At 47.4% G+C, this 27803-nt stretch overlaps 2 protein-coding genes across 3 annotated transcripts; one reads left to right on the top strand and one right to left on the bottom strand.

Moving 5' to 3' along the window:
• The first annotated feature begins 990 nt into the window (after positions 1–990).
• Positions 991–13411, top strand: srebf1 (sterol regulatory element binding transcription factor 1). Of its 2 annotated transcripts, none has more exons than XM_037475729.2 (19): positions 991–1356; positions 3265–3804; positions 4612–4787; positions 4906–5043; positions 5135–5353; positions 5474–5588; positions 5811–5983; positions 6143–6362; positions 6440–6624; positions 6789–7050; positions 7170–7336; positions 7497–7665; positions 7757–7865; positions 8004–8113; positions 8743–8875; positions 9027–9192; positions 10159–10368; positions 10909–11020; positions 11610–13411. In XM_037475729.2, exons 1-19 carry the CDS (start codon positions 1251–1253, stop codon positions 11828–11830), a joined length of 3531 nt encoding a protein of 1176 aa, XP_037331626.2. In that variant the 5' UTR covers positions 991–1250; the 3' UTR covers positions 11831–13411. The 2 variants fall into 2 exon arrangements, with proteins under 2 accessions (XP_037331626.2, XP_037331627.2); XM_037475730.2 differs by having other exon boundaries at positions 6146–6362.
• Positions 13412–13869: 458 nt separating this feature from the next.
• Positions 13870–25775, bottom strand: LOC119220082 (retinoic acid-induced protein 1). The gene is made up of 4 exons (XM_037475728.2): positions 19182–25775; positions 18872–18965; positions 17754–17803; positions 13870–15596 (listed from the first exon to the last, which is right to left on the bottom strand). The coding sequence occupies exons 1-4, from the start codon at positions 25695–25697 to the stop codon at positions 15588–15590; spliced, it is 6669 nt and encodes a 2222-aa protein (XP_037331625.2). The 5' UTR covers positions 25698–25775; the 3' UTR covers positions 13870–15587.
• Between the last annotated feature and the right edge of the window lie 2028 nt (positions 25776–27803).

Genomic DNA, 27803 nt, shown 5'->3' on the forward strand with positions numbered 1-27803 from the left:
TGCTTCTTTTGGTAAGTTTTCGAAACGCAAGTGAATGAGGTGTCTTTTTATACAAACAAACTCTATCACCAACAATAGTTTGCTTACTGGCTGTTGATATTAGTCCAATCCCATTGGATAACTTTGTAGTGCTACTCTAGGTCACTGACCTGATTCCCCACCATTCTTTTGTGGGGTTCCCCCTTAGTGTTTATCGGAGTGTGCGAATACTAATCTGTAAATAATGTACACCGTGCCAATGTTTCACATTAATATATGTTAAGTTTATTTTTTACTGGAAGACAAAATACTTTACAGAATAAACAAGATATCTAACTACTCGGTGGTCATATTTAGTTTTAATTATGCATTTCTTTGGCCCAAAATGACAATTGATCTCGTATTTTATTTTGTAAATTCTCCTGTAACCTTCCAGGTTATTTCCCTGCTACTGTTCAAAGATAGAAATACATGACGTAATCACGGTAACTAGATATGTGACGTCAGATCACCCCACTCCGCTCTTGAGCTTCCCATTGGTCGATTTCACTGGTTCTACAGGAGGAGCTGCTGCTTCGAGTCGAACAAACTTGACTTTTATTAGCTTACGCTCGCTGCGCTCTCATTGGCTGTTAGGATCGGACCCACAATACACACGTCCATGCTGTTTCCCTCAAAACACAGCTTTGTGAAATATATGTATGATACTAAAACGTATACACAGCGCTGAGATGAAGGGCACGGGTTAATTTATTTGTTATAGAAAAAATATTACATTTAAACACAAGTGGTAAATTAAACTAAATTAAATTATACAGTTTGTTGAGCACATCGATGCTTTTCAATGTGAGTTTTCTTAATTATTATAAAATATATAGCACATACTCCACATGATGTCCCCTCCTCAGTCAAATAATCAAAATAACCCTGACAAACTACGTGGGAATCAAGTACCGAGGCAGAGATTGGCTGGCATGCATGTCAATCACAATCGACTGGGTGTGTTCTTTATCCTGCAGCCGGTAGCACGTTTGTACTGAATGAGCTCCAGTGTTTGGCTCGGCGTTTCCCTGGACCATCATGGGGGTAGCAGTGAGTAGCTAATTGACACATCAATACAAAGTTGCAGCGCACTCTGCCCGTGTCTCAAGTTGCCTCGGGATCCTACGTCTTGGCAAATGTAAGGACGCGAGAAGGTCCCTATTTTTTCGTCTTTGAGCGACTCCACAGCCAGTCAAGTCTACATCGAAAAGCCGGGCACAAAAGTAAAGATGAACAGCCTGTCTTTTGACGATCCTTCGTTGGATAATCTGGATCCAACACTGTCGCTAAATGACCCCAGCGATATTGACACGGCCCTCTTAAGCGACATTGACGGTGAGAGAATATAACTGTGTTTTGTGAGCCAATGTTACTTCTGTGACACCTGCTGAACTGCTACGTTGAAACCAATAACACTGCTCGTGACCCACCGATAACGTTGCATGCCATGCGTGTGCATTTAATTCAACGTGCTTTTTTTTGGTTCTTCATTCCAACGTCCAAGTCGAACAGCTGAATTTATTAAGCACCAACAGTGACCAATTTAAAAGGCTTCAAGCTCACGTCACAGCGTTAATTAGCTTCGAAAAGCCTTAATCGGCTACGGGACGTTAGCTCCCGTTAACGGTTCAGCCTGTTCGTGTTCTCGGGCTTGCGGGCTGAGGGGGACAACGGACCACGCAGTCCACGCAGCCGTGTCTGGGCCACACTATTTAGAACTTGCCATCGTAATATTTTCCGTACTGGCCGCTGTGCAGCGGGTTAGCCAAGCTGGTCGGTTGGGCTAACATGTTGCTAAATGGACGTGAGAGCACCCCGCCCCCAACCTGCTCCAGAGACCGGGGTTACTCGCGTTCATCGCTCACAGTCGGGTTCACTGCCTCGGTTGACCCACTTAAATGTATACTATATATAACGTTTACTTTGCTAGGTAACATGTCTCTCCACGGGGTTGTTGCAAAATACGTCTCTAAGATTTGCATTGTTGTTAACGTTATCTTTGTTGCAGTTTGAATATTTAGCTTAAAACTGGCGAAGAACTTGAAATCGAACGTGTTATGGTCTCATTCTCAACACTCGTTTTGTGCAGCGTATTGGTCGTAGACCAAACATAATTATACATAGAACGTACAAGGCGTAGACATTTTTCTCCCCCCAAAAATACTTATCAGGCCTGGCTTATTTATTTGTTTCATCATAATAGTCCACTAATATGAGTGTGCAAAGCCCCACAGAGCAGTGCTCATCCCGCATTGACCGACAGTAACCCTCGCCCGTGCTGCTCGATGGTAACCTCGCGGGCTCACTCTCTCTCCTTCTTCCTGTCTTGGCGTCGCGAGTCTCTGAGAAGCGCTCTGATTGGCCAAGAGCGATCACCTCATACAAACCACTAAATCCAGGGCGCTGGGTTTCACCGCAGACACCACACACACACACACACACACACACACACACACACACACACACACACACACACACACACACACACACACACACACACACACTTATCCTTATCCTGTTGAGCGTCAGCCGGTACAATTGGAGACTTAAATATAGATTTAGTCAATTTGAGAGAAATGGAATTTAAAAGCATCTCTCATTAAACAAGCACTGTTTGAATGGGGAGGGGGTGGAAACATAAAATCTGAACCATTTTAGATATTCTATGTTCATATCATGCTAATGGGAACCTCTGTGTCAGTATTTGCATGTTAGTTTCAAAATTCCTTCAGTTTTCATGTCCCAGCAATGCAGTACAGTGTTCTGCTTGTTTTGCCCACAGCTTTTGTACTTTGTAGGCCAGCACGCGTTTGAATAGGTTTCATTCATTCATCCATTCAAATGTAGGTTCTATTTGAATCCTGTGTCTAATGCAGTATGGAAAGCAACACAATGTTTTTACGGTAAATCTTCCCTTTTATCAGTTTCAAGCTGCCCCACCGTTGGTGATTTGCGTTGAAGGAAAAAAAGTTTGAATATTCTTTTTTTTTTCTCTCTCATTTTAGATTTTTTTTTTCTTCTATTTGAGTTGCCCATTAGCTGGTTCATGGGAACATTGTTGCATTATTATCCCATACTGCAATGCACGTGTACCCTACTTCATCAAGAGCTCTCTGATAAATTAAACACTGCACATCTGGATTGATGAATGGTTAACCAGCAGTGCAGATGGAAATAAAGGAGATTCAGTCTACTACTCAAAAGTTGTTTTCAGTATATTGTTTTCTCTCTCTCTCTAATCAGACATGCTACAGCTCATCAGCCACCAGGACATAGAGTTTGGAGGACTTTTTGATAACCCTCCATACACGAGGCCTCCCCCTACCGAAGAGCCTCCTTCATTGTCCCAGTCCATCACCACACCTCTGGCTCCAGCCCCCATGGCCACACCTCCTCCACAATCATTGTCCTCGTCCATCCAGAGCAGTAGCCCGCACCTTGATGCACTCCTGGGCCCTCCCATCATTCGTAGTTCCTCCACCCCGGACAAGGCCTTCCAGCCTCCAACCTTCCAGCAGTCCCCCCTGGCCCAGGTTCCCAACGCCACACTGCGGACACAGCCAGCCTCAGCACAGCAGGCTCAGAGCCTCAGGCAGCCCCAGGTGGAGCAGCCTCAGCCCACTCTCAGCCTGCCTGTACCACCACAGGCAGCTTCCCCTCATGACTCACCAGCACCACACCCAACTTTCATCTCTACGCCCCAGACTCCGCCCCCGCCCCAAACCCAGGCGCAGACACAACAGCAGGTCCGGACCACCTACATCACCCAGAACAGCTACACAAGTAAGCACTCTTTGATAGCATATGGCTTTATTCTGTTGCTTTAAAGTTAGATAGTACAGAATATCTAGGTATAGGTGTGTCATTTCTACATATCCGCAGCAACTATGTTGACATTGCAACCTGATTGTGACTGGTTTTAGTTGGATTTATATGGCCATTGCATTAGAATTTTACTTTCATTTTTGTACAAGTACCAGATAGTAGAACAGTAGAAGGAAAGCAGCTTATTATGTTTTTTTTTTTTTGTATATGGCTGGCTTTTCAATACACTTGCACCTGATCATCACAGTAGAATACAACATTCTGTACTCTAACTTTGAATGTATTGATAATGGTGGCTGTCTTAATCTCCCTTGAGTCTGTTTTAATCATTGCACACTTTTATGGAGTGGCACAGTTTATTGGAATATTTAATCTGACGACCACAAGTGTTCACAAACTGCCACATCACAGTAGCAAAACGATTACTGGTCCTATTTGAAGTGGTTTATATTGGCTGATACCACAATACTGTATTTGTTGTTCTGTAATTTATTCTTGTATAATAATCAACTTCCAAATTGATGTCATTGGTAGTTTGCCTGCCCGAGGCCAATGCCACTGAACTCCTGGAGGTGTTGAAATATTTCAGCAGTATTTAATTATAGTGCAATTATTAAGATGAAGCAATTCACAAATTCTTTATTGTGCCGTTGTTAAATATCACCTGATGGACAGATTGTTTACGTGTCTGTATTTCATAAAATTCTACATCCTTGAATTTAGGCCTTTACACTTTTTATTTTTTTTGCCACAACTGTTTACCAGCTGTCAGTCCCAGCAGCGTGAGCAAACCCGCCACCATCTTGACATCGTCCCCTCCAAGAGTTCAGCCAGTGACCATCCAGGCTCAGGTCCAAGGGCTGACCACCACGTCTCCTCCCCTGGTCATGTCAGCAAGTCCCCCGGTTCAAAGCATTGCGACCCATGTGCAGCAAGTACCTGTGAGTGTGTCAACCTAAAAGTACTTGAACATCCAAACCACAGACAGTGTACGTCCTGTTTTGTGTGTTGCAGAAGCTGAACTGTGTATCTTAACGGTACTTGTGTGGGCCTTCTCAGGTGTTGCTGCAACCCCAGTTTATCAAGGCTGAGTCTTTGTTGCTGACCACCCTGAAGCATGACCCCTGCATTGTCACTACCATGGCCTCTGGCACATCCCTGGCCACCACCACCCCAGTGCAGAGCGCTTCGCTGCAGGTAGGCCAGACAATGAGCGGACCTAGTTTGACTGTGCATTCCTTAGATAACTGCTGTCCCTATTTCCTGCCTTCCTTGCATACCTCTTCAGGCCTTTATGGGAAATGGCACTATCCTAACCACGATGCCTGTCATGGTGGACGCCGACAAGCTGCCCATCAACCGCATCGCCATCAGCGCCAAGCCCCTCGGCCAGCCGTACAAGGGAGAGAAGCGCACCGCCCACAACGCCATCGAGAAGCGCTACCGCTCGTCTATTAACGACAAAATCCTCGAACTCAAAGACCTGGTGGCGGGTACTGAGGCCAAGGTAGGAAGAGGTTTAACTCAACTTCATAGCAACCTCTCCATGTCACAGAAAAATCTGGCAATATTGTTGCGAAGGTGAAGAAGCTAATCTTCTATATTTTATGTTAATACTTCCTCATAGCTCAACAAGTCTGCAGTGCTGAAGAAAGCCATCGACTACATCCGTTACCTGCAGCAGACCAACCAGAAACTCAAACAGGAGAACATGGCTTTTAAAATGGCAGCCCAGAAAGACAGTACGTGGCGAAGACCTGTCTCTGTGTTATTCCATATCAGCGTCTCTGCGATTTCTTTTCTTGAAAGCGGGTCATTCAGTTGACCTTTTGTGATGAGGTCTATTGATGGCTGCTGTTATCCTTAAGTGACAGAAGTGAAATTGTTGGTGTAAGCTGTCTTTTACTTTTGTGCCGTTTATTGACCTCCTGACTTCTCGCCGCCTTCCGTTTCCTCTTCATCAGAGTCTCTCAAGGATCTGGTTGCCAAGGATCCGGTTGCCATGGAGGTGGACGGACCAGCCGACGTCAAGAATGAGCTGCCGACGCCGCCGGCTTCCGACGTGGGCTCCCCCACCTCCTTCTCCCACTGTGGCAGTGACTCCGAGCCTGACAGCCCGATGGGGGAGGACACGAAGGTAAGGATTACAAATAGTGTCTAGTAACAGGTGAAATCCTCAGTCATCTACCCCTGTTCTTCATTGGGATAAAATATGCAGTTACTTTCTGTGTCTACACTCTTGCTACTTTTTGCTTACATGTGACATATATGCTTCCCTGGGGTCTCTTTTATTCAGCAGCCGAGTGCAGCCACGTTGGACGGATCAGCAGCAGGCGGCAGTGCCGGCGGCATGTTAGACCGCTCCCGCATGGCTTTGTGCACCTTCACCTTCCTCTTTCTCTCCCTCAACCCTCTGGCTGCCCTCCTCTGCTCATCCGGCGGCAGCTCAGCCGGAAGCGTTGCGGCCTCCGCCACCCATCACGCAGGGCGCAGCGTCCTGGGAGTGGATTTAGCAGGTAGGGTCACAACAATGAGGCGTTCTGAAATTACGTACAAATCTGATTCCATGTGATAAGGGAAATGTTTTCTTTAGCCGACTCGTGGGGCTGGATGGACTGGATGCTGCCCACAATACTGGTGTGGCTACTGAATGGCATTCTGGTGTCGGGGGTTCTGATCCGACTGTTGGTGTATGGGGAGCCCGTAACCAGGCCACACTCTGGATCTTCTGTCTTGTTTTGGAGGCACCGCAAGCAGGCTGATCTGGACCTAGCAAGAGTAGGTTTTAAAAAAAAAAAAAATTTACTCTATGCAAACGATTTGGCACGATGGTGGCGATATTTGATCATCTTAAAATGCGACATCACATTCCAAGATCTGTGCCCCTACATTTTTTATTTTATTATTTTTTCTGTTAATCACTGATATTTCTCCTTCCCCAGGGGGATTTTGCCCAGGCCAGTCAGAACCTGTGGACATGTCTGAAGGCCCTTGGCCGTCCCCTTCCCATCTCACAGCTGGACCTGGGTTGTGCTGCACTTTGGTCCCTGCTGAGATTCTGCCTCCAGCGCCTCTGGGTGGGCCGCTGGCTGGCAGCCAGGGCCGGAGGGCTGCGATCTGACCGCCCACTGAAGGAGGACGCCTCCAAGAGCAGCCGGGATGCCGCCCTTGTTTACCACCGCCTGCACCAGCTGCACATGACAGGTCGGTTGGTAAGGGGGGAAAAAAACCATAAAATAAATCAGTGTTGTGCGAGACCGGACACTGAAGGATGGCCTAGTATATAAATCTTATTCTCTTGTCTTGTATATCTGTGCATACAGGTAAGCTGAATGGTAGCCACCTGTCAGCAGTGCACATGGCCCTCAGTGCTGTGAACCTGGCAGAGTGTGCTGGTTCCTGTCTGCCTGTAGCCAGTCTGGCTGAGGTCTACGTCTCTGCAGCCCTGCGGGTCAAAGCCAGCATGCCAAGAATCCTTCATTTTACCTCTGTAAGTTGTTTTATATTGTTCCTGAGTGAAGTACTTGGTCTGTTTGGAGTTCAAATGCTTTTGAACCTAGAGATCACTGACTTCGAGCTTGATTCCTTCCACATTGGACTTGTTTACGACATGAGAGTAAAGAACTTAACTGAAGGTTTTATTTTGATAGCGTGTGTTCCTGAGCAGCGCCCGCCTGGCGTGCCTGTCTTCCAGTGGCAGTGTGCCTCCAGCTATGCAGTGGCTGTGTCACCCGCTAGGCCACCGCTTCTTTGTGGACGGGGACTGGGCGATTCGCAGCACTCCTAAAGAAAGCATCTACAGCCAGGCTGGCAATACTGGTCAGTGCAGACAAATGGAAAAAAGAAAAAACTGTTTGGTAGATGTGCATTGAGGCAGTTGTATGTGAAATTTCTGTTGGCCCTTTTGCAGTGGATCCTCTGGCCCAGGTGACTCAGGCTTTCAGGGAGCATCTCCTGGAGAAGGCTCTGTACTGTGTGGCTCAGCCTCACGAGGAGAAAAGCCCCAGCCAGGGGGAAGGGTGAGGGGACAAAACACTTGAAATATTTTCGAGAGATTCTTTCACAGAATAATGGACTATTACCAAAAGCTGATATGGGAAATGTCAGTGTATTTGTGTGGCGACTTAAATAACCTATCGGCCGGTGTCTCTCCTCAGGGAGTACGCCGATGCCCTGGAGTACCTTCAGCTGTTGATTAGTGCATCGGATGCAGCTGGTGGCACCTCCCAGTCCTTTGCTATTGGTTCCAACATGGCCACTGTGACTGGTAAGAAGCTGTCATTTGTCCATTTGTGTTCCCCTACTTTTCTACCAGTTTGCTTTTCAGGTCAGACTGTGTGATTTCCTTAATGCGTTTGCTAAATAAGAAACACTGATATAAAGTAAAATTTCATACTTCTGATATTGAGTGGCTAGAAATTCACCCCTTTCTTTTTTGTTCTCACTGATCACAGATCTGAGCGAAACGGGTTGAGGTGTAAGGGGAGGGGGGGGGGGGGTGTCCGCTAGATTGCTTCATCTATCTTCAGCGCTGTCAGATCGGTGATCACCTTGAGAGGCGGGAGAGATAGGGAGACTGGGCTGGGATTTTAATAGGAGACTTTTCTTGGCAGAGCCTCAAGTTGCTCACAGTATTGTGTATGTGTGTGTGTGTGTCTGTTGGCTGATTATTAAATAGAGTACCTTTCCTTTATGAAGGCGTCATCAAAATGGCTGCTTTCTTGCCGCGTGTCAGAAGTAATAGATTGATTCCAAGGTCATAAGTGTGCCTGTGCGCACTTAAGTATGTTAAATGTGGAAGTCTGTAGTAGCAATAAAGTGCAAAAGTAGGGGGATTCAAATATTTGCTTGTCTGTGGTTGTCTCGCCGTTTGACGGTTATAGTTTTAACTTCCAGGCTGTGACCCTCACTCCAAGTGGTGGTCCTCAGTTACCGTGGTAATCATCAACTGGCTCCAAGGAGACGATGCTGCGGCCGAGAGACTTTATCCGACCGTTGAGCACCTGCCCCGCAGCCTGCAGACTGCAGAGTAAGTGTAACAGATGCGGGAACATCTGTGGCCAGGCTAAGACTGTCTCGTCATCTTTTCAGCTGCAGAGAACTGACACAAATTTTCCCTTTTTGAACCTGTGTGTCCTATGTTTCCCTTCACCCTCTCTCTGCCCCTCTCTCTCTGTCAGGAGTCTTCTTCCCAAGACTTGTCTGAACACGTTCAGGGCCGTGCGGGCTCTGCTGTCCAAGCCGGAAAACTGCCAGCTGAGTCTGAGCTACAGTGACAAGGCCAGCGCCCTGCTTCGAGACAGCCTAAACCTAGGACCACACTGCCACAGCTCCAGTTTAGACAAGGTACACACACACACACACAAGGGCTCTCAGATCTTGGCAAACTAAAGTCTAGTTCTTTGGGGGCCGTAGCATCTGCATTAGAGCATTCATGTGTTCAAATTTCTTAGTGACAGATGTCCCCACACAAGTGCGTGTATCGAATTCTAAACACAGAAGATTGCCCTTCACGCGTACACTTGAGGACACACACACACACACACACACACACACGCACGTTCCTCAATTCTAAGCCACACACTTTAGCACAGCCTGTGAATCCCCCTGTGGCGGCGGCTCTCTGTGCTGCAGTGGTGTCCTACCCCATGGCATTCAGCAGATGGTGATTCTGGTGGATAGGTAGCGCACAGCGTGTGCACGTCTACGGCCAGAGCTGTGGTGCATTGTAGTTGCATTGCATGTGTGTCTCAGCGGTGTGCAATGCACCTGCAGTGTAACACGGAGCTGGGCCACTAACAGCTGAAAACAATCTCACATAGTGGGGGTGGAAAATGCCCTTAGACTTTGAGTAGAGCTTACTTGAGGTTCATGTTGAGCTAAATCTGTGTTTATTCATCTGCTACCCTTCTAATTACAGACTTTTTTATGAATAGTTAATGACATAAGGATTTAGTGTGTACATTAAAACAATGTAATCACCAGGTAAAATTTCACCTAGGAATATTTGAGAGTGGAGGTGGAAGTTTGACAGTGATTCATTGCGCTGTCCAGTATAACAAATGTGTTTTTGTCTCTTTCCAAATGTTTCCCCCAATGGTGTAGTAATGGGTGTCTTATGAAAGAAAACCTCCTCAATATGACATCTAAAACGGGTGCATTGTGCCTTTCCAGTCACCAAAATTAAAATATAGCGTTTATTTTTTTTGTCACATTTCAGTACAGGGTCATTTGTCAGTGATGTAACTTTGCTGCAGCTTTTGGCATCGATGGCAGTTATGGTATCCTCCTCTTGTGTATTTATCTCTCTAGGTTGTCCAGTTGCTGTTGTGTGATCTCCTGTTGGTGATGAGGACCAATGTGTGGCGCCTGCAGCAGCAGGTGGCCGGTCCGTCTGGGTCTGTGGGTACCGCCGGCCCGGTGGGGGTCCACCAGGCATCCCCACCAGAGCTCCAAGGCTTTCAGCAAGACCTCAGTTCGTTACGCAAGCTGGCTCATAGCTTCAGGCCTGCAATGCGAAGAGTATGTATAACCATTTTAATCCCTACTGTTTACCAAAGTACTTTAGACTAAAGAATTTTGGGGGCTTTCATTGTTTGGCTAACATCCGGTCAAATGTTTTTTTCAAATATTATTTCCTCTTCGTCTAACACACAAAAAGACTTCCAGAACAACGTCATTGACTGCCACTGGGAATTATTAAAACAAAATGAACACATCATCAGGCATTTATAACCATGACTCATCATCAAACAGGGACTTAAAAGCCTCACTTAAAGAAGAGCAACCCACAGGCGAATTGTTTTACCTGGAATAGTCTGAGAAAATAAAACGCATTAGGAGAAGCACATAACATATACATCCTCCTTATGTGCGCGTATTTGCACTATGACCTTATCTGTTGAAATCGGCTGGGGGGTGTTGCAACAAACACACACACACACACCCTTCCCCCGTGAGGCAAGAGTTTAGCTACATGGTTCAAAAAGCTTCAAAGGTAAAGCTGAATATCATGTGTGAGTCATCCTCCTTCTCATTACTCCTCCCTCCATCTTGTTCCAGTTGTTCCTTCATGAAGCTACAGCCAGGCTGATGGCGGGAGCGAGTCCCACCCGCACCCACCAGCTGCTGGATCGCTCGCTGCGACGCAGGGCAACGCCTGGAGCCAAGACAGGTGTGTTTGGATGCACTTGTGTCGCCTTCTATGTTTCATCCACTCTGTACAAGTAATTGTCTGCAGGTGGGATGGTTTTATAAACATTTTGCTCTTTTTTATCTCTAATTTCATTATTTTTTATTCAGAAAACCCTAATTTCCTGAGTTTTGATAAGATCTAAAAATCACTGTATTTGCTGCTTTAGGGATTAAACTTAATGGATATTTAGTTTCAGTCTGTTTTTTTTCCTTTGTTTTGTAGGGAGTATGAGGGGCTCTTACAGCGTAATCCTAATTGTTGTTTTTATGAGTTAGATTAGCCGGGTATCATGCTCTAATCCGAGAGCTGTAAATTACGTTTCCAATTTACTCATTAACTTCAGCTGTGGATTCTGTTTTTACTCTCTGCATTAGTGTTTTTCTTCCAACTTCTTAAACAAAAGTCAAGACACAAAATGTCTGTAATCAGTCGCTCTAATCAGCCTCTCATTTGTTTTGCCCAATTGTTCTCAACACTTAATCTTCAGTAATTAAATAAGAAGGCGCTGCAGGCTGATGACATCAAAAAGCTCCCCTCAAATAGCCCTAATGACAATATTTGTGTGCAGAGGAGTGCGAGACGCGGCCAGGCAAGCGGGAGCAGGCAGAGGCTGTGATGTTGGCGTGCCGCTACCTTCCCCCCTCCTTCCTGTCGGCTCCGGGCCAAAGGGTGGGCATGCTGGCGGATGCGGCCCGCACCCTGGAGAAGCTGGGAGACAAGAGGACCCTCCATGACTGCCAGCAGATGATCATCAAGCTGGGCAGCGGCACCACCGTCACCAACAGCTAGAGGGGAGGTCCTGAGAGGCCTGCATGGACGCTGTGTATATACAAGCCTCTCTGAAATACAAAAACACACTGACTGAAGAGAAGAGACTAGCATACACTCTGTGGCTTCCTGGCCCGCGGCTATTGAACACATTCATCCAGCTATCCAGATTCATATCACACTGAAATCATTCTCTTTTTGGACCGTCTGTCAGGAGGAAGCACTTGTTCAGTTCACATCTTTCTTGCTTTGGATTATTAGAAAAATAAAGGAAGCTTACTTGCCGCGCTGAATCCCCTCGTGAGACTATGTTGCAGTGCCACAGTCTGACCACAGAGAGGAGCCATCACGTCCTCCTAGTGGACCGTGTGTGTGTGTGTGTGTGTGTGTGTGTGTGTGTGTGTGTGTGTGTGTGTGTGTGTGTGTGTGTGTGTGTGTGTGTGTGTGTGTGTGTGTGTGTGTGTGTGTGTGTGTGTGTGTGTGTGTGTGTGTGTGTGTGTGTGTGTGTGTGTGTGTGTGTGTGTGTGTGTGTGTGTGTGTGTGTGTGTGTGTGTGTGTGTGTGTAGCATGACAGAGATACTTGCCCTGCACTTATTCAGTATATTCCCACACACAATATTTTTGACAGAGATACACCTTTCACGGCAGCAGTATGGTTGGCTGTCCTGATTGGCTTAAAAGTGAGGGCCCGAGCCGTTTGGAGCATCTGTGGGCCCGCTCAGTGGGAAGCCCCGCGCAGGCTCTTCAAATAGTGTTAAAGTTGAATCATGTTTTTACCGGTGGTGATCTGAGAGGTCACCCGCTGTACAAGCGCCGTGTCCCTTATCTGCACTAGGCCCGCGGGCTTGATTTCAATGAGATGTGTAATAATATGGCTTTACGAAGTTATTTTCATAGAGGTCAACTTGTTTTGCAGTGTACATATTTTAAAATGTATTTATAATCTGTGACATTTTTGATTGAGCACTATTTTTCATAAGAGTAATGGATGCTTTTTTTTCCTCCCCGTAAACCGGTTTTCTTTGGTGGCATTTGCACAGGCCCAAATCGTACAGTACTGCGTCACAATGATGGATGATGAAGTGCGTCACATTGTCTGACTCGATTGCCCTTTTTACACTGTTTTACATGTATGCAACTGATTTATGAAAAGTAATTGGCAGCCTTCCAATTCTGGCTTTACCAACTAGAACCATGACGTGACCGTTTGGCACTTTTGCAACAAGTTACATGATGCAAACTTAATTCGTTATTTTCCCAAAGAGGGCCTGTAGCAGATCTTCTGGTATTTCTTTAGCTCTATGACAAAATCTCAGTATTTGCTCTTTCAGTCATTATAATTTAATGCTTCTGCAGAACCATGTTCATAGATTTTCAGAGTGTGGGGAAGAAAAAAAACTTGGCATGGGTTTTTGTCCTGGAAATGGTTTGTTTTAGAGTGTCACTAATGTGAAAGACTGAAAGATGTTGGCTTGAGATGAATGAGGTGCAACCATCTCTAAAAGTTATTAATTTGTCCTGTAACTAACATCTTGTTATCAGTTCTTCTTTGGTTTCTTCATTTTTATGAATGTAAATATTAAAGCATTTTGTAAAGAAGACTATAGTGTTTCCTGTAATTGAAATACTGGGAAGATACATGGTTTAATACATGATGGTTGTGATGAAAGTAATTAACAGTCTCCCTCTGTTAAAGTAGGTCATGTGATTACATCCAAAATGGGATTAAACATTTTCAAAAGAATAAATTAATTATAATTCTGTAATTAATCTCGAACAGTGTTTTTGTAAGCAAAGGCCGAAGTTAATTGATATCGGTAATGGTAGCTCTTCAGTGCATTTCGTGTTCCTAATTTGAATACTTAACTTTGTATGAAAATCAGATTTGAGTCTTATAAATATGAGGATGGGGGGTGGGGTGGGGTGGGCATGTCGATGTGGCATAAAATTTCCTTTTCTTTCACTAATATTGGGCACATTCGACTTGCCAAGCACAAAGATGTCCCAATTGTATCTCCATGTGTGTTGGTGCACGTTCAGTAAAGACAAAAAGAGCAGGCGTTGGTCAGAGCAGCATTGAAAGGTGCTGGTATATTTAACATTGGCGTTACAAAAAACATTTCAAACAAAGTGATGCTGTGTCATCGATTCCAAACAAATGGACATGAAAATCAATAAAACGGCATGCTCCAACTTATGAACAGTGACATTCCCAAAAAAGGTTATTTTTTTTCATCAATGGATTCTTTAATAACATTTTATAAGCAATAACATATTCCATTTTATAGAAAATAAACATCTCTAGGAAATACTATACACAATTATATTAGTACATCACATCTTACATTTAAACAGCATCAAATACTTATATACACCATTAAATAATGAGCTTCATAAAAGGGAACGTTTGGTGTGGTGGTTTTGCACTTTATTTTATGCTCTTAATACTTAAATATGTCTCCTTTTTGATATGACCAGTACTTAAACTGACACCCTGAACAGGGCATTGTTACATAGCATGGACAAGTGAGAGGCTACATTTGATATACACGAACAGATCAGTGTGTTGTGCAATCTGTTTTGACTGTAAATCGTTTTGAGTTGCTGTGGTAGGTGAAATAATCACACATCATGGCAATGTTCAACAGTAATACTTCTGAACTGTACATAGATGAGAGGTGAGATGAAATGACCCCCAGTTGGACCCTTGGACCCTGATCTGCGACCTGTCGAGTGGTGATGGTGGCGTCTTCTGTACATATTCAATGTGCACACAGTTGAAATGTTACACTCTTAAGCAGAGTTATCTTTTTTTTTTAACTTTTTCTTTTTTTCTGAATTACAACAAAGCCTGACATATACCAAGGGTGACGCAATGATGCCGTATAGTCATAATGCACATCAAAATACATCTCCGAAGATAAGAGCATTATATTAAAATACTGTCCATTTTTTTCTTAACCCTTCAATATCAGAATATTTAGAACCTGTGAAGCGTGTCATCACGTACACAGTTTCCTTTTTTGTTTCCTTTTGTCTGTTGTTTTAAACACAAACGCACACATTGATAGTACACCCAGTGGTTGGCTGCTGCTTTTTTTTGTTGATCAAATGACATCTTGAATTAGAGATGAACTTAGGCACAAACACACTGATGATGTGGCTGTAGAATCGCATTGTGGTTATCGCACACACGCACACGGACACACACACACACACACACACACACACACACACGCACCTCTTGGCCAACAGACAAGGTGGCCAGAGGGATGCTCCCGTCCAATCAGTGTCCGCCAGGTGTCTGACTGTGATAGCAACCCATCCGAAGGCAGATCACACACACACATGCACGCACACACACACACACGCGCGCGCACGCTCACACGCGCACATTCCCTGCTCTGCATTTCAAACAGCCCACCTGTGCACTGGGCCCGAGGCACACCCGTCTCTAAAGCGCAGTCTCTCCTCCCGTTTAACAGCACCGCTGCCTTGTGCCTCCCAGTATGGGGGCGACTCATTTCCGGGCCGCGTTCAGGGAGCCGCTTCCCTCCGCGGAGCCGTCCTCCAGGGTGTGGAGCTCCACATCGTCCTCGTCGCGGCCTTAAATCCCCCTCCACCCCCCACCCCCCCTGCCGGCGCGCCTGTCCATCATCACTCATCGCCGTGTGTCTTCTGGGTGTGGGCGGCTGGTGTGGACAGCATCTTTTGTTTTGCCCCCTTGCTTGCTTGCTTGGCCGAGAGGTGGTGTTGAGTGGTGGAGGTGGTGAATATCTTACAGGTCCTGCAGAAGGAGGGAAGAGAGACTCACGTGAACGGAGGGAGAACAGCCCGAGAGCCGTGCCAGATGTGACGTGTCCCCTCTGTGACTGCCACGCAGCACCGCAGAGCACGAGCCTTTGTTATTTGGCTGCTGTTTGTTTTAATGGGAAAAGTTGCACTCCATGTGCCGTACACGCAAGTAAGCTGCAGGTGGGCGCTCACACGTGTGTGTGTGTGCGCGCGCGCGCGATGCACGCGTCGTCGTAAGAGGAGATGGATGCAGCTGGCCACTGGACCAGTTCCGCTGTGAAAGGCACAGCGGGAACGCCCACTAATTGAGCTGCTGTGCTGCTCTCTTTCCCCTCATCCTCCCCCTCCTCCTCCTCCTCTTCCTCCTCCTCCTCCTCCTCCGCAGCCCCCCCGTATCTCTCGTTCGTCCTTTGTGCCCCCCCCCTCTTTCTGTTTACCTCTCTGGAGTAACGCATTCCTTTTAAACCGCCCTCCATCCCTCCATCACCGAGTGCCGCCCTTCTACACTCTTTCCATCCCCGTCTCTTTCGCTCTCTGATCTAACTGTCCCCCCCGCCCCCCTCCCCCAATCGTCTTTTGTTCCCACTCAGCCGCAGCACTACACAGGTTTATTCCTCTACCTCCATGTGTCCTCTGTGCTTACAGGTAAACCGTTAATGAACCTGTGTGTCTGCGTGTCCCACCGCTAAAGGCAACACGTGTGTGCGTGTGTGTGCGTGTGTGTGTGTGTGTGAGAGAGGGAGAATGTCAGACGGGGCCCATGCTCGTGGGCTGCTGTGTGTATTCGTGCGTGTGCGCATGTGCCCGCTCTTCCCTTTGATTAGGCTGCTCAGCGTAAATTGCCGCTGCACAGACCCACACGCAGACCTTCAGATCCCTCCGCCGATGACAGCGCTGCCTCAGCCCGCTAACAGCAACCCCTCTCCCTGTCTCGCTCTCCCTTTTCTCTCTGTTTTCACATGCTCTATTTCTGCCGCCTAGACGTGGGAGTTGAGGTGAGGAGAGGAGATGAGAGGGAAAGACGGAGGAGAGGGATGGAGGGAGGATGACTGAAGGAGAGGAAGAAGGGAGCTCGCAGGAGATGAGGGGTGAATAGAGTGAAGGAGCTGGAACAGCAGGGGGGCGCGCAAGCAAAAGAGGGGGTAGGGGGAGGGATAACAGAGGAGGAGGGAGAAAGAAAGGGTGGAGAGAGCATGTGGGGAGGATAGCAGGCAGTGATGCTGGGTGGGGTGTTTTGATCAGCAGCCAGCTTTTCATCCCTGTCAGTCTGCACAGAGGAGAACAGGAAAAGAAAGAGGGAGGGAGAGATGCAGAGGAGAGGAGGGAGGGAGGGAGGGAGGAAGCCACTGCTGCCTCAATGCACCGCTGCTCCCTGCTGAATGTCAGCATCTCTCCCCCTCTACTCCCCCCCCCCCCTCAGCATTTGACCTTCCTCTTTGCGCTGCAGTGTAAGTAAGCCACCACCAGGTGGCGTCTGTCTCGTAGGAGAGTCGACCGTGTCGGTTTGTCCACATCGACACCAGCACGGTGACCCGTTCTAATGGCAGCGGTCTGCAGTCACAACAGCGGGCGATGACATACAACACCACAGGAAGGGCACATAGGGTGAGTGTCTCCCAGGTGCCTGATATGGGTAGAGCTCGCCAAGGTCATTGGGAACATATCGATCTGGTCACAAAATGTTGGTCCGTCTAAGACCAGTTCTTGCCCGTCTAGGCATGCGGACGGATAAGGTGCTCGATGCAGGTGTGTGCAGGTGAGCGCCCGTGTTTCTCCCTTTGATTCCATCTCTGTTCAACAGGAGCCGACAGTTATGTTTTCGGCTCCGCAATGTATCACCTATCCAGCAGTGGTGCTGCGGCTTGAGTCAGAAATGTGTGAACTCTTTTCTATTTTTTCTTTTGGCAATGGCAGTGGGTGGAAAATAATCCAAATGCACAGCTTGGAGGAGAGAAGCTATACGTGTTCTAATGGAATAACAAACCTAAAACTGCTAAATCATCTCCCCATTGGGTCTTCTATGCATAGCTGCTTGTTAAAACGGGATGCAGTAATATTTTGCTCAGGGGATCCTGAACCCTAAAAACCGATATGATATAAGGATTGATATGAAAGTATTCACAGGTTTAAGGCTTTTTTCTTTTCTTACCTCATGTTTAGGACATTTTATGGAGAAATCATCCTCGTGGAATGTGCAGCCTGGGCAGAGAGAAAGAGAAAGGAAAGAGAAGGAATAAACATAGACATAAAAACATGTCGCACATAGACAATAACGATGAATGAAACAACTCGAGAAGAATGCACATAACAACCAAGCACACCCCCCCTGGAAAACTCCAGATAAATGACATAGTTAGGGTTCATTGTGAAATGGGAAAGAAAACGTCAGAGCCAGGGAGAGAGGGTGAGAGAGAGAGAGGGGGAGAGAGAGAGAGAGAGAGAGCAACAGAAGAAAGAGCGATACTGAGTGCGTAAGTTGCGATGCAGGCAGACAGTCAGACGAGGCCCGTGCACTCAGCAGGATTAAAAAGGGGCCTCGCGCTGGCTAAAGGCAGACGTGGCCGGCCTTCCAATCCTCACACTGTACTTCCTTGGCATGAGGTAATGTGAGGGGAGGCCGTACAACAACACATGTGCTGCTGACACACACAACCGTCACTTTGACAACATTGACCAGGGACACACACATACACAGGCACTGAAGAGAGTAGCATTAGAGCCAGCATTCAGGCAGGGAGCAGGGGGCAGGAGGGCACACCTGTAAAACACACACACACACACGCACACACAGACACACACACACACAGACACACACATACACAATGGATGGACAAAGCCATAGGGGTTGTGGTCAATAATGCACATACGCACCCTCCAGCCACTATCTCTCCCCCTGCCCCCTCACTCTCTTGAACACCCTAGGATCCCACTTTCCCCTCATCATTCCCATTATTCAAGGTGCCCTACCTCTTTTCCCCCCCTCCCTCTTTTGAGCTCCCCGAGCACTCTCAGACATTTCTTCTCACACTCGATAATGTTACTTCCTAATGCATTTTCCTTTACTCATTTTAACCTGCACTTTACCCTCGCTTTTACCCCCTCTCATTTCATTGTCCTTGTCTTGCATTATTTTTTGCTTCCCCACAACCCTCCCGACCCACAATTAATTCCCCATTCCCAAATTTCCTCCTCAATTCTCCTCTGTCGCCCTGTCTTTTCAACCCATTTCATTGTTGCTCTCTTCGTCCTCTCGCTGCGGTCTCTTACCTATCTCTTTGGCGCAGACATAGTGATATTTATGAGAGCAGCCTCTCCAACAGCAGCTGAGGGACGCCCCCACATCCTGGCACTTGTAGCAGCTCTGGGGTTAGTCAGACAAACGGACATATGGACCAAGAATCAACAAAGAAACAAACAAAATTTTCCAAAAGAGGGACACAGGGATTGAGAGGGACAGGAGAGAAGGAAAAAAGGTCAAAATGTTAGGGTCAATTCTAAGAAGCTGCATATTATTCCATTTAATTTTAGCTTATCCGCATGCATACATTTCAGAATGAACTGTTTATTGCTATCGTACCGTTTGGGCTGAGTTGTTGGCAGCCTCCCGCAGTCCATATAGCCTCCCAGCTACCATAATTACCCCCTTGGTCCAGATGGCACAGTTTTCATGGGCCCAGTGCTCTTTAGCCTCTGCCTCCATTTGTAGCCTCTCGAACATACTGTCCCCACCCTCTTGGTCACTTGAGGCCGCTGCACTGATAGCCTGGAGCTGCTTCATTCTCCTGAACCTCTCTCGGAGAGTTACTCTTCGAGGACCACCCTTCTGACCCACCCTCTCTGTTCTCTCTGCCCGCCGGTAGTGCCAATGGTGCCTGCTATTACTTCCCTCTTGGGTGGTGGTCTCGGTATTGCCCTCCTTTTCTGTGCTGCCCTCGCCCTCGTTCTTTGAGGAGCTTGGTTCTTCACTTCTGCTTCTGTTTGCCTCATTTGTTTTCTGAGGATCTTCCCTGATGGATTCTGTGGGCCCGACGGTCAGCAATTTCCGCGGAACGCCATCCTCCGTGTAGTAAGGTCCGCACAAATCCCCTAAGTCTCTGAAATTTGCCGGCTTTCCACACAGGCAACATGTAAGGCACCTGTCAATGAGATCTCTTTTCACCAAGGGTCCTTGTAGCATGGCAGCAGCGTGTGGCACGACTTTTGCAACTGTGAAAGGATTCCTCATTCTGAGTATGCCCTTTTTTCTACGTCGCTGAAACACCACCGCATCCTCAGGCTTGTTCACTATGGCACACCAAGAAGAAAAGTCTCTGGAGTTGTTAATTCGAACATAAGGACAGAAAGACAGTTTAGAAGTCTGATGGACTGGTTTGCGCCTGATTCTTTTTAAAGAAATGATCTCCATCTGTTTTTCTGATGTTGTTACTGAAGGACCCTCGATACTTGATACTGCTTTTTCCTTTGTTTCTCTTTCTCTTCTCTCCACTTCTTCTTTTTCTCTCTCCTCTTTTACGGCCCGTTCACATCCCGCCGCTCTTACTACTGCTTCAATAACCTCCATGGCATCTTTCATCCCAGGTTTGGGCCCAGGCTTTTTGTGGACCTTCATCGGCTTTCCAGGAATCTGCTCTGCTGAGGCCTTGCCTCGTTTCCTCTGAGTTGGATTTGTGGATGGTTTTCTTCCTCTCCTAGGTTTCTGAACGAGTTCTGTGCTGGTTACCTGGGGGGCTTCAGTGATCTCATCTGCGCTGATTGGCAAAGGTATTGAGGACGCCGTGGGGGTTACCGTCTCTTCTACCTTCTGCTGTTGTTGTTCTACTGTTTCACTATTTTTCTCCTCAACTGCCTCTGTTTCTTCATGAGGGGCTTGGCCCTTCCGTTTCTTTCTCTTTTGTTTTAGATGCATCTCATGGTTGTTTTTTATGGCCCGCTGCTTTGCTAACCTTGGCGTTGTAACTATTAGGCTCCCTGCTTCCAAGGCTACTATTGAGGCATCTGTGCTCTCCACCATGGCCCATCTCTTCCTTTTAGTTCTCGTAGACTTAGCAGACTTAGGAGCTGACGATACACTTTTTGAGGCCTGTTGTGTCCACACTCCTAGAGATTTGACTTCAGCTGGGACCTCCAATGAGCTCCAAACCTGGTCAGCCGTGACTTCATGCTGTATCTCTGGTTTAATGTGTTCTTGTCTTATCTCCTCCTTATTCAAAATCAGTTTTTCCATGCCTTGTCTGCAATCCTCTGCCGTTAAGGCTTCCCGACTCACCTCATGCTTTTCTCTTTCTTGTGACATATTCTTCTTTCTTAATGCTTCTTCGGGTTGTTCCAGTACTTCCTGTCTAGAATCTATGCTTTTCACTTCTCCCTCTATCACTTCAATGTTATTTATGAGCATTGTTGGCTCACCTTCCTTTAAGACAAGTTGAGGCAAAGCCTTGACTGTCACATCATCACATAGATTGCTGTCCATCGGAGGAATTGGGAGGTGTTTCTTTGAGCTTGGGGATGTAATTTTCTGCACCATGGCCTCGTATTTCTGTCCTCTGCCTTTGCGTGGGGGGAGAACCTTTGTTTTAGTGGGGCATTGAGGAGCCACCACAGGCACATCACTAGTGATGTCCATCTCACTGATGTTTGGAGGAATGTCTTTGGGTGGGGGAATGACCACAGATACATTATTGGGTGGCCCTCTCTTTTTTCTGGGACCAAGAACACCTTTCCCTTTTTGTGTAGAAGAAGCCTTTTCTTCCAGAGTTAGTGAGGATTTGGGTTTGGGCTTTGGACCCCTCTTTTTCTTTGCTGGTGTTGTAGACATTTCTGGGCTAGGTTTACGTTTCAATGGAAACAAAGACTTTCCTTCAGATGTTTCAGTTAGGACTGGTGCGTTTGCTGGAATATCTACGTTTTTGACAGCATTAGGAGTAGAAGTTGAAGCTTCTTCCATAGTAAGATGTTCCTCTACTTTTGGAGAATCATCAGTAGCTTTGATTTCTGTTAGTGTCTGGGTAAGAATATCTTCTTCTGTGACTTTTTCTTTTGCCAGCTTTTCTTGTGAGGGTTTTCTGGATCTTAAAACCATGTTCTTACCATCCTTGCATGGAGCCTTTACCTCGTGGTTTGCCTGTTTTTCATCGTGGTTCACTGGTTTAACGTCAAGAGTTACTTGTGATATTGAAGCTTTTGGGCTTTTCCTAACCTTGCTTTGCAGTCCTGTCAAAGGTTGAATGGTTTCTTCTTCTTGTACTTGCTTTGTCTTAGAAACTGAGCCTTTAGGGCGACCCACTGAGGCCTTAATGGGGACAGTGTCATCAAGGGGCAAAACCTCTGCAGGCTTGGGTCCAGGCTTATGTCCTGGTTTTAGAGCTGGTTTTGGACTAGATTTTAGTCCGGATTTTGATCCAGATTTTGACCCAGTTTTTAAACCTGGCTTGGGTCCTGGTTTACGTTTCACAGGTGTCTCAATGTTCTGGAGAAGCTCTGACTCATTTGGCACAGGTTTTGGTCCTGGTTTAGGTCCTGGTTTTGTTCCGGGTTTTGACAAAGGCTTTGGTCCAGGCTTAAGACATTGTTTGAGCCCTGGTTTTGGACCTGGCTTTTGTCCTGTTTTTGGCCCTGACTTTGTTCCAGGTTTTGGCCCTGGTTTCAGCCCAGGTTTTGAACCTGGCTTTGGGCCTGGTTTTCGCTTCACATGAGGCTCAACTTTAGGTGGCGTGTCTGGTGCATTGAATGAGCGAGTGCACATCCTCGAACGAAAACCATCAGTTAGCATTTTGGGCGTCTGGCTCACAATAGATTCAAGATGAGCTTGGTTCATTGGATCTGAGAATAGCAGAGTTTTTATCGGAGGCATGCAGGGTTTCTGTCTAGGCGAGAGGGCTCCTTCCTCTTCCCCTCCACCCTCACTCTCCAAGTTTAGCTGTTGCCTGATTCCTACACTTGAATGGATAATCTTTCTTCTGCCCCTTGCATGCTTACGTCCAAATGCTCTCGGCTGAGCAGATGGGGCCACGGGTCCTGGCTTGGCCAATGGGGTCACTGCACTGGCGCAGCTGATGCCAGGCTCCATGTCTTCGTCGCCTTTTTTGGGGGAGGGAGGAGTATCTGCCCAGGAAGGGGCTGAGGGAAGTATTGACTTCCCTGGCAGCTGAGGAGAGTCTGGCTCCAGCACTTTCGCATCATTGTGATCAATACGATCCCTAGCCTGAGTTGCAGGTGTCTTGTCATTGAGAGCTGAGAAAACTGGCATAGCAGACTGAGGCTGAGGAGCAGTGTCCCCAATGGCTGACTCTCTTGCAGAAGCACCTGCTGCTGCTGCGGCTGCATTCGGATGGGCAGGCGCCCCTGCAGACTTGGTGTCTGTATGGAGCGCTGTACTATCTGCCCTGCTGGAAAGATCACCAAACAACATCTCTTGCCCATGTCTGTTAATGTGGTCCTCACTCGATGAATCTTCTTCACCGTCCTCCAGTTCCTCCCCAACATCTAATGAAAGAGTTGGGGAAAGAGCATGTTTTTGTTTCTGTATTTCTCCCTCTTCACCCGCCTCGTCCGGTGCACTCTCATCCTCCTCTTCATCCTCCACATCTTTGCTCTCCCTTTTGTCTGAGTTGCTCTCATCCAAGGCTTCAACTTGGGGGGTTAGAGAGGTGTTGTCAGAGCTGTCCTCTTTCTCTGTGGAATATTGATCTTGCTCAAGGTCACCCCTTGAAATGAAAGGCAATGTTTTCACTGAGCTCTCCGATGCAGTCGGAGACTCAGATTTAAACGCCTCGGATTTCATCTCAGGGCCAAAGTGTTCCTTGTGGCTGGAGTCGGAAAGAGCTGCTGGAGACTGTACGACTGAGTCTTGTGTATCAGGGTCATATTTGCTCTGAACTGTTTGATACCTTGTCTCCTTGTAGCAATAGATTTGTTCTGTCATTCCTTTGTATACTTTACTGTAGAGGGCTGGACATTTTTCCTCATCTGACCATTTCTCCAGATTATCTGTAGATTTAGCAGTGTCTGAATCTCTCTCGCTGTCAGGAGATTTATCTGTAGATACCTCCTCTTTGTCAGCAGATTTTTCTGTCCAGGCTGATTCTTCAAAGTTCTCTTTAACAGGCTCAATGATTTGTTGTATATCTAAAGGGGAATCCCTTTCTTGTTTCATTGGACTGGGGATTGTAATGCTGATAGGGGACCTCTCATCGCCAATGCCCTTCACTGGAGTGTTCATGCCGTCCCTTCCTTGGCCTGAGTGACTTCTATTAGGGTCAGGGGTAAGGTTGTGTAGACCCGAGTCTCCAGACCTGGTGGACATATCATCTGGTGATGTCATGGAGCATGATGAGGCTGTATCCAGGCTGAGTTGTGTGTTACTGGGGGCCTGTGCTGGACTTCTGCCCTGTCCACAGTAGTAGTACCCCCTCTCCAGTTGTTCATCACTACTGCTAGAATAGCCTCCTTCGTGGAGTTCCATGGGCATTGGCTGGTGCTGCGGGGTAGAGTAAGGGTCTTGCATGGGGCCTCCACCAACACTACCACCTCCATCTGGGTATGGAGGTCCTTTATACTCCTCAACCTTTTTGATAGATGCTCCGCTTCCAACACTGCTGTTGCTACCTCCACTGCTGCGCTTACCGCTTTTCTTGTTGGCCACCAGGGCCTCTGAAAGCAGCAACTGCTGTACATTATTAGAGATGTTCTCTACCTGAGAGGTGAGGGCATTCAGGCTCCACAAGCTGGGGTTTGACAATAACTTTTCAGAGAAACGTTCTTTCATGGTGGGGACCTGCGGTGTGGGGGTGTAGCTGTGTGGAGCGGCATGGGGCACATTGGGTGAGGGGTGTGAGCGAGGGGGCATCAACATATTATTTGTACTGGTTTGCTCCTGCATGCCAGCTGAAGAGGATGAAGAAGAGGAGGCTGGCCCAGGGGTCATGGGAGGTTGGCCATACTGGAATGACTCTGGATTTGTCATTAGTGGTGAAGGGGTGGAACTGTACGAGGGGGAGCGTCCTACAGATCGTGCTGGAGAGTGGCTTGAGGAGGGGCTACAAGTCTGATAATACTGTTCTGGTGATCTGACAGATAGCTCAGATAGACAGTAGCTTTGTTGGGGTTGGCTGTAGTGTTGGTATTTAGGGTGGGGCTCCTGGGGGTTGGTCATGGCTTGTAAAGGGGGCTGCTGCTCATAAACTCTGGAGGAAGGCTGCTGGTAGCCATAACTGTTGGGAGTTGACCTGTAACCCCCCTGCTTCAGATTGCTGTGGCTGCTCATTTGTCTGCTGTACTGGGGATTTGGGGGAATGCTGTAGCCTTTATAACAGTGTGGCATAGGGCTGCACTTTTCCATGTATGGTGAAGGAGAAGCTGAGTGCTGGGGGTAGTGAAGGTGACTCTGGGGGTAAATCAGAGGGGAGGGGGCAGGGTTAGGGGGATGGGCCTGATGGTGGGGGCTTGTGTAGGCCGGGGTGGAGGGCTGGTGGCACTGGGTCTGGGAGTGGCCCAGCATATTTTGGTCTATGTACTGGGAGGAGCCAGGTGTAGATGTTCCACCAGCCTCTATGCGCCCCACCAACTCCTGGTCATACTGTGCTAACTGGGCAGAGTCTTCCCATTTCTGCTGGAGTTGGCCCTCACTTATATACGGGGCTGAATAACTCCCAGGGCCCATTTGGTTAGCGTAGCTCCCAGGACCCTGTAAGTGCTGACTTGGGTTTGGTGGGGGCACTTTGCTTCCTCTGTAGGCTTTTTTTGCCTGCGAGGGTGGTGAGCCCCCATTTCCACTCCCATTCCCACCACTGTTTCCTGGGTAACCAGGGTAGGCTTGCTGGCTGTAACAGTCCTTGGGTCCTCCTCCAGTTCCTGCTCCTCCAGTTGGAGCCATGCTTGTGGGATTCACCAGTGAATGAGCCTCATAGCCTGTTCTGCTGTGCACTGGGCCAGGGCCAGGGCCTGGATGTGGACCGGGCCCCGGGTGCGGGTGCTGGGGGTGGGGATGATGCGGATGTTGTCGGTAGGTCTCCAGGCGGGATAATTCGTGGGTCTCCTGCTGGTAGCAGGGTTGGTTGCTGTGGTAACCACCGCTGCGCTCACGGAAGGACTGCATTACTCCCTCCGTCTGCAGCCAGGGCTGGGAGGGGGAGGTGAGGTGAGAGAGGAAAGGGGAAAGGGGGAGGGGGGTTAGGGGTTCTGAAGGCAGGGACAAAGATGGCGAGAGAAAAAGGAGAAAAATTGTAAGGGTTAGTGCTGACGTTAATCAATCTTCCATTTTCTTCTCTCATATTCAATGTGTAATTCCACTTTCACATCCACTTAAAGCCAAAGCAAATTTGAGAATAATTGAAAATTAGAAAAACACGGCCGCACACGCATTCAAACACATAGGAGTATGGACATTACGTAATTATTATTGACCGGCTTTTTCACCAGACTTTAAGAAATTGTGCTTACATATGTGTGAATGTGCATTCTTGTGTGTGTATGTGCAGAAATTGGCCCCTAAATTGTGCAGGTTCCGGAACCCGTTTCAGCCTCTCAAGATGGAGGGGCAGACGAGTGATGCGCTCTCTGATTTAATGATTGACATGTTTTAGATAAGAAGGATAATCAGGAAGAGTTGCGAGTAGAACTTAATTACAGATCTGTAATGAAAAGGAATCCCTAACGACCAGAGTGTGTGTTAATATGTAAGAGTACATGACTGAGACAAGGCCCATGTTCAAACACAGCAGGCCACAGCAAAAAGAAGACATCTGAGGAGCATCCGTGTGGGTTTGTAACACTCACTTTTAGAGCCATGTGGCTATTTCGCTCTCCAGCTGACTATGCATGATGCATTATTCATTGTTATTGTTTTTGATCAAATAGGATCCCCAGACTTGGCCCCTTTTTTCTAAAATGTATTACCTAAACAAACAATGTGAAGCGATATTATCTGGTCTGTCTTTGAAGCAGTGTTTCATAAATGGTTCAACTGAGCCCTCTTTTTCTTCTCGTCTCTGTCTTTTCCTGCACAGACGCAAACTCCAATATCCTCCGAGAGGATGTGGGAAGTGTGTTTATGTGCATACTTTCATTATGCAGTCGGGGTGTCATAGAGTGTGTTTGGTGTGTTTCTTCCTGTGTGTGAGTGCACGTTGCAGTGTTTGTAATGTTTTGCCCGTGTGTGTGTGTGTTTTAATGCATTCATACAAAAGAGAAAGCAAGAGAGGAAGTGGAGGAGTTCTCTGCTCTATAAAAGGAACAGAGTCACCTGGAGACAGAGCCCTCAGTTTGCGTGCGTATGTGTGTTTGTGTGTGTGTGTGTGTGTGTGTGTGTGTCAGCTGGTTCCTGCACAATATTCTGGCATTCGACCCACCCCAGGGACAACGCTGCATCCCACCAGACGCACGCTAGCATTATTCATCTCTGCAACACTGTGTGTGTGTGTGTGTGCGTGTGAGGAGGCGAAGCAGTGTGGGAATATAGCGTGCATTCATTCTTGCGTGTGCGTGAATGTGCGTCCGTGAGAGTGTGTAGTTCTGTTTGTGGTTATGTGTATGTAGGCCCACAGCTTTTGGCAAACACCCATTCAAAGGCACACACAACCACACCTATAGATTCCCCTGGAGATAATCTGTCCTCCCTGCTACCTTTCTGCCTCCCCTGCCTGCAGCCTGGTGCTTCACCCGTGTTGATGTGTGCATGTGACTGTGTGGGTGAGGACACTTGTTTACAAAATGACCTCAATAAGATGATTACAGAGGACGAGGGGTGGAATTCTGCCAGACAAAGATTTTTTTTAACACGGTAAACCCGATGGACTGAAGCACCCGTCACATTTGGCATCGGGTGTTGTGATGCCGCGCGTCTGTCCAATTGTGTGGGCTTCTGACGCATCGGCTCCTCCACAGCACCCTATTATGAAGTATAATTCATTGGATTTTCCCTGTTTGTGGGTCTCTCACTGAAAAACAAAGCAAACCAGCCGAAGAAACACTCTCCCCAATCAATTTACTTCCCTCCTCCTTCTGTCCTTTTTTATCACAAACACACACATGTGAGCAACATCACACGTCTCCTCGCCACCCCACCGCTGCCTGTATCTTCCACAGAGCGCCCTCTCATCGTGGAGCCCGACAAACCGCTGTATTTTTGTGGATGCAACACGGGCATGTCACACGGCTCGGGGCCTTAGTGGGGGTCAGAGAGGAGGGAGGACGATAGATACAT

This window comes from Pungitius pungitius, chromosome 12, assembly GCF_949316345.1.
Source record: "Pungitius pungitius chromosome 12, fPunPun2.1, whole genome shotgun sequence".
In the NCBI taxonomy this organism is placed as follows: domain Eukaryota; kingdom Metazoa; phylum Chordata; class Actinopteri; order Perciformes; family Gasterosteidae; genus Pungitius; species Pungitius pungitius.